Source organism: Engraulis encrasicolus, chromosome 5, assembly GCF_034702125.1.
Source record: "Engraulis encrasicolus isolate BLACKSEA-1 chromosome 5, IST_EnEncr_1.0, whole genome shotgun sequence".
In the NCBI taxonomy this organism is placed as follows: domain Eukaryota; kingdom Metazoa; phylum Chordata; class Actinopteri; order Clupeiformes; family Engraulidae; genus Engraulis; species Engraulis encrasicolus.
The window spans coordinates 9,517,075-9,527,074 of NC_085861.1; the positions used below are offsets into that span (position 1 = coordinate 9,517,075).

A 10,000-nucleotide genomic window follows, 5' to 3' on the forward strand; every position below is an offset into this window, starting at 1 on the left:
TCGCATCAATTGTTTGTATGCAAGAATATTCCAGGGAAAAAGAAACTGTCAACAAAACTGGCCTACAGAAAGACAGAAACCACTGCCCACAATGGTTGGTGAGCAAAAAAGTCAAAGTCAAGTCTTGTGGAGAATGCATTTAAATCCAAGTACACTATTTTTTGCGATAAGAGAGAGACTATTATTAAGGTATTACTTTCTGAGATAATGTGAGTTTACATTGCACTTTCATTTAATTCCGAATAAACGTTTTGTGGATCAGAAAGCATTTCAATTGAACAGAGGTTGCACGTGCTGGGCATATGACATATGGGTGTGGTCGCCAAGCTCCAGCAGATTCCTACTAGCGGGACAACTGGGGATCTTCAACCGCAACCCAGGTCAATACCTTTGGACAAAGAACATAGAATGGATAAGAACGCTTATTCGCAGGAAATTGCATTGACCACGGTGTAGTACGGGGGCGTAGCCCGGGGACACCATGCGCAGTGGATGCAAGGCCATGATCGATAAAAATTGTGACACTGGAAACTCCGCAATTTGAATTGCGGGTGCGAGGAGCTGCTGCAAGTTCCGGCCCGGTCAAAATAGGATGTCCTGTCGTCAGTGTTCAGTTTGTGGTTAAATTACAGCTGTCATTCAGCCTTAATTACAGCTGACACAAATTCACTATGTCCTATGACCTGTTCCACACTCCAGCCCTGGCGGTAGTGGCTTTGAATTTTACCTTGCCGCCAGTACTAAGCAAATAATGTACATTGGATAAGAAGTATCACTCAATGGAAAATGCATTGGGTTAGGTGTTGTCCGAGGACATTGCTTAAAGACACTGTGCTCATGGCCAGTGGGTGCAACGCCATAATGGACAAAATCTGAACTCTGTAACTTCGCAAAATTGGTCAAGAGAGGAGATCCAGTTGTCAGTGTTTAATGTAATCCCTCCTATCACTAGTCTCCTTAGTACTAACTGCAGAAGAAGAAAGTGACTCCCCTTGCGGCCATGCCATACTATGCTCTTATGACGTCTTTGGACGTACCCTCTTCCTTAACACACTGTACTCATTCATTACAACTCATTCCAACCTTAATGTCACATTGTCTCTAAAATGCATTGTGTGTCGCTGTGCAAATTGTCCAAATTGTGGGTCCGACGGATGAAATATCCGTCCTGAATTATCCAAAAATAGTCCTGGAAATGTCCTGGAAATGTCCTGGAAAATGATTTTTGAAAAAGTGTGGGAACCCTTCTCTTCTCCGCAACAGAACCCAGCCATCCCCATGCAATAAAGTAATATCTTTTCGCCTCTTCTCTTCTGTTCTCTACAGCAGAACCCAGCCATCCCCCCTGATATAGTGTTGGGTAATATCTTGTCGCCTCTTCTCTTCTGTTCTCTACAGCAGAACCCAGCCATCCCCATGCAGAAGCTGCAGGACATCCAGAGGGCCATGGAGCTGCTGAGCACCTGCCAAGGTCCCGCCAAGAACATCGACGAGGCCACCAAGCACAAGTACCAGTTCTGGGACACGCAGCCCGTCCCCAAACTCAGTGAGTTTACGCTTCATTGTACTATCCAGACGTGTAAAAAAAAAACCTGCTTCAGTAGTTCTTAAAAAGATATAATATATATGTCCTGCTGCAGATTCTTTTCCACCAGTGGTGTAGTCTACACAGAACGTAGGTATACAGAGCATACCCACTTCAAAATTTCAGGGATTTCAGTATACCCAATTAAAATTGATTGATGCATTATTTAGAATGGCACAAATATATACAGTATACCCACTTAAAAAAAAGCTAAAATACCGTATACAGTATTCCCATCATAACAGTAGACTACACCACTGTTTTCCACACAGTTGACTTCACTGAGTAACTGGAGTACTTTTCAGCTGATTCAGAGCTGGTTGGGTTGAATGTCTGGCAGGGTTTTTACTTTCTGAGCCTGACATGAACACATCTGTCAGTACCCCTACCAACTTACCAACTTACCCTCCCCCTACCAACTTAGGACAGTGACTGCCTAACAGCCAAGGGCATTTGCTCTCTGATTGTGTCCTTTTGTAGTTTAAAGTTTAGTCTTTGCATGTGACTTTTTGCGGAATCAGCATACTCTGTGCGACCCCTCTCTCTCTCATGCATAACAAATTTACCTACCGCCACTCTCTTCTAAGAGAGATGCTTGAAGTCACATGGCGTTGGGTGGCTTAATCCAAGACCCATTTTTGTTCTTTTCTTTATTTTACCTGGTATTCAGATTAGCTAACTACAAATTTTACTATTTCAAATGCAGTGAATGTTCTATAGAAAGTTCTTCTTGCATTGTGGTAGAATCAAAGCCATTTTAATACATTTTTTTAGAATGTTCAAAAATGTACCCTTATAAAGGTTAGGTGTCCCAAACCTCTTACAATTCATTCTGCTACTTTTGTATTTCTCCTTGTTTACTGCCTGACGTCTGACTCTTACAGTAGAACTGAATGTTTTTGACATCTCCGCTTTTTGACATCTCTGCACCTCTACGGCATTTGCACTTTGTTGTGCTGTTTACAGGAAACTGTATAATGATGAGGAAATATCTTCAGTCTGGAAACGTAATGGGGCAACCTTTTGAGTTGTGTTGCCAGGCAACAGCGTGATTGGCTCCTAATGGTCTGATGGGACGATGATTTTCAAATATTGCCTGCCGCTGGTTCATGCAAGTTCACCTGATAGAGAAAGTGTGTTTGCTGAAGTGTGTTTGCTGATGTTGGTGATGAAACCCTAAACATAATGTGGCAAACCTTGCCTAAAAAGCAGCCCTGTCTAGAACATTTCTAAAAATATATGCAGCTGAAAAATGTCCCACCATGCCCTTGCTTACAATATGCTGATCAAGAACTATGAAGCTGTAAAGTGCACTGTAACAGATATGCAAGGAGTTTATCCCAGTAGTGTAATTTGGCAGTCATGAATTGAATTGCCATGTTTTCTGGTAAATCCCTTGCTAGTTAAGAGATGCTGTAAAAAAGATTATGTATAGTTAGCATTACCAGTAGTTAAGGAAGTTGAGAAAGTTGCCCTCAGCCATAAAAACCTAAGTACCTCAGCCTCTGATGCACATAAAAACCTGAAATAAGTTGCATTTAAACCCATAAGACCCTCATATTGCATTACAATGTGTTTATTCAGCTGTAACATACCCACAATTTTATTAAATAAGCTAAAATCTCAAGAGCCTGAATGTAGCGTTAATGTCGCTCCAGGCACCAAAGGTCAAGCAACATATACGAGTTAAAACACTGTATTGCCGAATCTATGAACCCCAAATATAGCTTGCCCCACATTCTAATGTAGGACCATGTGCTCTTTATTATGGTATGTATCAGTATTCTCTCCCCAATCAAACCCTAAAAGACCCCTCTACCTCTACTCTCTTCCCCCAAAAACGGCTGCCCATCTCTGGCCCTGCCGTGGCTCTAACGGTCGGGCACTCGTCTGCTATGCGGCTGACCCAGGTTTGATTCCGGCCCGGGTCCTTTGCCAACCCTTCCCCATCCTTCTCTCCCCGTCCCCACTCGCTTCCTGTCATAGTCTTCACTGTCCTATCTCGAAATAACTAAGGCAAAAGCCCAAAAAATATAGTAAAAAAAAAAAAACACCAATCCCTACTGCCCCAACCCGCAATCCCTGCAGTTTAACAGGCCCTGTTTCTGTGGTCAATGTCAAATGCATTTGGACTTTTTGTAGACGGTTTCAGGTTGATGAGGAGGAGGAGAAGGAGAAAGAGAAAAGGTAAGATGCAGTCCTAAGTTACTTGTGGAGTAGATCAAAGCTGTGACCCTTGACTTATTCTTCTAGAAGAGAATAGATGGAATTTGCTTCCTCAATTAGGCCTAGTTTTTTGTGTATGAATCAAGCCTCAAACCCCCAACTATTCACAAACCTGTAACCCTCAATTGCAAACAGGCTCTAGCAAACCTCCAACCCTATGAGAAGTTCCAGGATATATCCAACCTGTTCCAACCCTTTAAGTTCCAGACAACTTGTATAGCCAACCTGCTCCAACCCTTCGAGAAGTTCCAGACTATGGGCAACATCCAACCCTTAGAGTTCCAGACTATAGCCAACATCCAACCCTTTGAGAAGTTCCAGACTATAGCCAACATCCAACCCTTTGAGAAGTTTCAGACTATAGCCAACATCCAACCCTTCGAGAAGTTCCAGAATATATCCAACCTGCTCCAACCCTTTGAGAAGTTCCAGACTATAGCCAACCTCCAACCCTCAACTACAGACTGTAGCAGACCTGCTACCATCAGCTACGCACAGACTGCTGTATGCCAAACTTTCAAACCTCATCTAGGTATTTACTCACTAGAAACTATACCAAACCCCATCGCTCCCCAAACTACATCTAGACTATCCCAGACCGTCAACCCTTTGAAAACTTCCTGACTGTGCTCAACATCATAAAGACCAGAGTTGTAGAAGTAGAAGTAATTACAACACTAGTAGTATTATATTACAAAGTTGAAACCATGTAGTGTCATACTATTAGTGTTGTAATTACATTTGTATGAGTACTTCTACTTCATACAACTCTTACAAATACTATCCCAGGTCTCCAACCCTTTGAGAACTTAGAGACTAGATGACAACTGCAACCTACTGTAGGACTAGGTTTACTTCTTGTGTGAAACCAACCCACAACCCAACCATACCACTGCAGTAGAGCTAGACCAAACATACAGTGGCAGTCATGGCTACTAATGTAAATAATAAAGTGTAAATAATAATCGATATGTATCGACGCATCAATCCTATGGCTGATGATCGAATCGTATCGTATCGTGGGGCATTCTTAAATATCGAAAATAATCGAATCGGTGGCCCCTGCTCAATGCCCTAGCTCCATAACATAATAGAAGCCCTGGTTGTGTGTGTGTGTGTTTGCAGGCTGGTTAGCCAGTGTTAATTTAGAGCCCTGGTTGTGTGTGTGTGTTTGCAGGCTGGTGTGTGTGTGTGTGTGTGTGTGTGTGTGTGTGTGTGTGTGTGTGTGTGTGTGTGTGTGTGTGTGTGTGTGTGTGTGTGTGTGTGTGTGTGTGTGTGTGTGTGTGTGTGTGTGTTTGCAGGCTGGTTAGCGGGTGTTAATTTAGAGCCCTGGTTGTGTGTGTGTGTGTGTGTTTGCAGGCTGGTGTGTGTGTGTTAATTTAGAGCCCTGGTTGTGTGTGTGTGTGTGTTTGCGGGCTGGTTAGCGGGTGTTCATTTAGAGCCCTGGTTGTGTGTGTGTGTGTGTGTGTGTGTGTGTTTGCAATCTGGTTTACGGGTGTTAATTTAGAGCCCTGGTTGTAACCTGTGTGTGTTTGTTTGCAGATGACGTTGAGGTGGTGCTAATTTATAGCCCTGGTTATGTGTGTGTGTTTGCAGGCTGGTGTGTGTGTGTTAATTTCGAGCCCTTGTGTGTGTGTGTGTTTGCAGGCTGGTTAGCCAGTGTTAATTTAGAGCCCTGGTTGTGTGTGTGTGTTTGCAGGCTGGTGTGTGTGTGTTAATTTCGAGCCCTTGTGTGTGTGTGTTTGCAGGCTGGTTAGCGAGTGTTAATTTAGAGCCGTGTGTGTGTGTGTGTGTGTGTGTGTGTGTGTGTGTGTGTGTGTGTGTGTGTGTGTGTGTGTGTGTGTATGTGTGTGTGTGTGTATGTGTGTGTTTGCAGATGAGGTGGTGACGAGTCACGGGGCCATCGAGCCGGACAAGGAGAACATCCGGCAGGAGCCCTACTCACTCCCCACAGGCTTCATGTGGGACACACTGGACCTCAGCAACAGCGAAGTGGTGAATACACGCTCTCTGTGTGTGTGTGTGTGTGTGTGTGTCTCTGTCTGTCTGTTCGTCCGTCCGTATTTGTGTGTGTGTGTGTGTGTGTGTGTGTGTGTGTGTGTGTGTGTGTGTGTGTGTGTGTGTGTGTGTGTGTGTGTGTGTGTGTGTGTGTGTGTGTGTGTTTGTGGCGCAACAACAATAGCCAATGCCACTACTGTATAGGTTGTTTGTTTGTTTGTTTTAGTGGACTATCTAAGAAGCATATTCATTGCAGCATATCAGCCACAAATTACTAATTAATTCATGGACATTAGATGCTGTTGCATCACCTGACGTCTGAGCCCAAAAAAAACCGTCTTTGACGTGTGTGTGTGTGTGTGTGTGTGTGTGTGTGTGTGTGTGTGTGTGTGTGTGTGTGTGTGTGTGTGTGTGTGTGTGTGTGTGTGTGTGTGTGTGTGTGTGTGTGTGTGTCTTACGTGTGTGTGTGTGTGTGTGTGTTGTGTGTCTATGTAATGTGTTTGTCTGTGTTTCTATGCAATGTGTTTGTCTGTGTCTGGGAGGTTGCCCTCTGCTGGTTGAGGTGGAAAGTGCACTTCAGCACCCCAGCGATGGCTGTTAGTATGCTTTATTTGTGTGTTTTCATTGTTGCTTTTCATCAACCTTTTTGGGTAAAGCTTTCTCTGAAGCTTGTGTTTCAATAAGTTCAGAAAGACTCATAATGCATTAATGTCATGAAGTATGCTCTATGCAGCTAGTCACTATTCATGCCTGTACTTTTCAGGCAGTGCCATGGCTTAAATCCCTATTCCTCATTCGAGTGCCCACAGTATTAAATGGTATTAAATTAAATTCTTAACCAATGACTAACTCCTTAGAGACATTATAGGTTAGACATATGGCTGTGTTTATGGATGTTTTCACATCGTGTTAAGAATACAAGCTTTATGGAACATTTTGGTGGATAACAAGAATTGCCATTGTCACAGACAAAAGCACAGAACCTTTTATTTTTTGTGGGGTTTTATGTAGGAATAAAAGTTTACAGTAGGATTAAAAGTTTAATTAATCACTGTCCCAAGTCAGCCGATGCTTATTTTAGTCATTAGTAAGTAGAATGGAGGAGGTGGCCTGCACACCTTGAATCTTTGTTTGCAGTGCAGCTATCTCAATGGAAATCACTTGAAAGTTGTAGAAGAAGCGCAAGACTGCTACAATTACGGTCAAGGTTTTAATGTGAAAGCTGACGTTTCGGTCAGTTGTCAGCTGTCACATTAAAACCTTGACTGTAATTGTAACAGTGTTGCGTTTATTCTATAACTTTCAAGTCATTAGTAAGTGAACAATGACTTTCGCAACCACTTTCACGGTCCGTCCGCTGAGAACCCCAAATGTAACTTTTGACAGAGCGGCCCGCAAAGAGTATCGTGGGAAACACTTTTCATATGAAAAATTGCTCTACATACTGTATTCAGATTTTTAATCGACTGCTGCCATTGAAGTGCCAGTGTGAAGAAAAACAGTGACACAGCGACACAGCTCGCATGCTTAAACAGCATTTTTCATGACTGTGTAGATTTTGAGACAGGCATGCCATGGACACCGCACAAACCATGTAATCCTACATTGTGCCCCTTTAAAGAGATGGGTTCAAGTCTGTTTCTCACAGGACAGTGGCCCTAATAATCAAGGATACATTTGTGAATGGCAGCTGGCCTGTTCATTTGGAAACAGTGGGTGCATTCCAATATGCAGACTTCCTCCTCCACTTGTGCTTGTGGCCTCGCATGTTACTGACTTCCCGCCTCCATGGAGAACACAATTAAGTTTCCCTGCTGTCAGCCTAGCCACAACAATTTTGGGGGGACTGTTCTTAATTCACCATACCAATTGTAATTGAGGAAATGACACTAGAATTGTGCTTTTGCAAGATATTGAATTCATTTTCTGTCGTCGGTGACGTCATCATGAAGTCACAAGCAGGCAAATGAGCGAGGATGGATAGAAGTCTGCTTATTGGAATGCAGCCATTGTTGGTTATAATCTTATGGCTCTCAATGGACTTTGGCCTACAGCTACTGGCAATGCGACTAACTAAACTAAAAATTGTGGATTAGAAAGATCACAATGAGAATTTTTGGGAAGGTTATACTAAGCCGACTTGTCAGAAAGCGGGTGCGTGCGTGCGTGTGTGTGAAGTGGTTCCTTTGAAGGCTGATTTATGCAACTTTTTTTTTTATTCCAAAATTTCAACGGGGTTCTGAATTCATTTAGCCATTTGCTATAACTGCATTAAGTACATTTGGATAAATGGGCAGGCCACTTCTCTTCAGTTTACTCGAGCCAACTCTGCTCTGTTAGAGTGGTCTGTGCATCTGGTAGAGTAGAGCAGTGGTTCTTAACCTTTTTTTCTCAGCGCACCCCCTTACCTGTTCCCAAGACTAGCCGCGCACCCCCTTACCTGTTCCCAAGACTAGCCGCGCACCCCCATCCCAACATGTATAACGTGTTTAAGGACTAAAAAGGGATTTTAGTGATGAATCACAATGATTTTTGCTTGAGATATTAATGAAAAGCTTAATGACCTGCTGACCTGTGAATATATGTATGGTGGATATATGTGCAATGTTGTGTGTGATGTCCTTGTGTCTTCTTCTATATTTATGTATGTATGCTACTTGACACCTTCATTTCCCTCGGGATCAATAAATGATACTCTACTCTCTACTATCCCATGTAGTGATGGCCTTTCTCTGTCTCTGTCTGTCTCCCCCTAGCTTAAGGAGCTGTACACGCTACTGAACGAGAACTACGTGGAGGACGACGACAACATGTTCCGCTTCGACTACTCCCCAAACTTTTTGAAATGGTGAGGGCATTTTCGTGGTCGCATGGTTTTCATTGGCACAGTAGTTACAGCTGGAGGGTTGGTAACGTTTCCTTAGCCTTTGCCAGGCTTCTTTCTGGCTGAGATCATGTGCCACTGTCATAGCACATCCTGTATTTCAATGTTTCTCAACTAGAGCCCTTGGGGGGTGTTGAGATGATGGAGACAGCTTGAGGGGTGGGGATGTTGCGCGCTTGGATGCAATAGGGGGCATTAGTGTTGGAAGGCTTGTGATGAGGTCAAGGGGGCGTTGGGAGGCTTATGTTGAGGTCAAGGGGGCGTTTGGGGCTTATGATGAGGTCAAGGGGCGTTGGAAGGCTTGTGATGAGGTCAAGGGGGTGTTGAGGTTGAGAACCACTACTGTATTTGGAGCCAGCATGAAGGGCAGGGGTACCTGCACCATTTTACTGAGCAAATGCCACACTGCAAACACTGCCACTGCAAATGTATTCTTGCCGTGCAAATAAACAGTTTTGATTAAAATGCACATGCACACCCAAGGTTATTCTTGCTTTGTTCAGTGCTTGTCATGATAATGGTGGCCTCTGGGCCTACTTCAGGTGTGTTGACACCTCCTTGTCTTATATGCAAGAGTTGCCTGAGGTGGGCCCAGTGGCCACCAAGTCTACGAAGAAGGGGTATTTATCCATTTGTCTTCAAGAGCACCAGCATATTGGAGTTTACAGGTTCACCAATAAAGAGCGCTCAGCATTTCTCTCTAAAGAATATATAATTTCCCTATTGTGATTCCTCTAATCTCTTTTTTTCTGTGTCTTTGCTCTTCAAACACAGTGTTGATGATATGAAACCGTCTTTGTCACTCAGGGTTTGCCTGTCACTCTCTGCCCTGATTAATCCCATCCGTAATAGAGCCGTGGGTTTTTATTTGGAAACATATCCAATGTGTTTAAATTTAGCCCGTCTGCCGTCCTTGATGTGGGGTTTCTTTCTTGTCTTTTGTGCCTGAGGGGATGGAGCTTTTGTTAGGCTAGATGGGGTAGTTTGATGCTTCAGCAACAGGAGATATTTAGAAGATGTTTCTCCCCCTCTGTCTGTTCTGTATAGAAAAACAGATGGACATTAGCTAATAGCTACAATCTGACACAAGCCATCTTTTTACTCTTGTAAACAATGACTTTTGTGCAGAATGAAATAAAAAATACAACCTGAATCTTTTAAATAGTTGATTCAGTGTTGTTTCCCTCCTCTGATGTTAGATTAGATTACACATCAGATATGTGTCAGCTAAAGTTTTGACACTCCTGTCACTCCTATTTACTCCTTTATGTCACACTCTCTTCTGTATCTCTGTTCTTTCTCTCTCT

General features: G+C 43.3%; 1 protein-coding gene across 2 annotated transcripts in view; it reads left to right on the forward strand.

Moving 5' to 3' along the window:
• nmt2 (N-myristoyltransferase 2) overlaps positions 1-10,000 on the forward strand; it is a 24,157-nt gene that overhangs the window by 4,022 nt on the left and 10,135 nt on the right. The window contains exons 3-5 of one of the 2 annotated variants that reach the window (XM_063198633.1): positions 1,399-1,546; positions 5,688-5,806; positions 8,566-8,657. In XM_063198633.1, coding sequence (XP_063054703.1) covers positions 1,399-1,546; positions 5,688-5,806; positions 8,566-8,657 — 359 coding nt within the window. The remainder of the gene's footprint in view (positions 1-1,398; positions 1,547-5,687; positions 5,807-8,565; positions 8,658-10,000) is intronic. The other variant, XM_063198634.1, reaches the window with a different exon arrangement.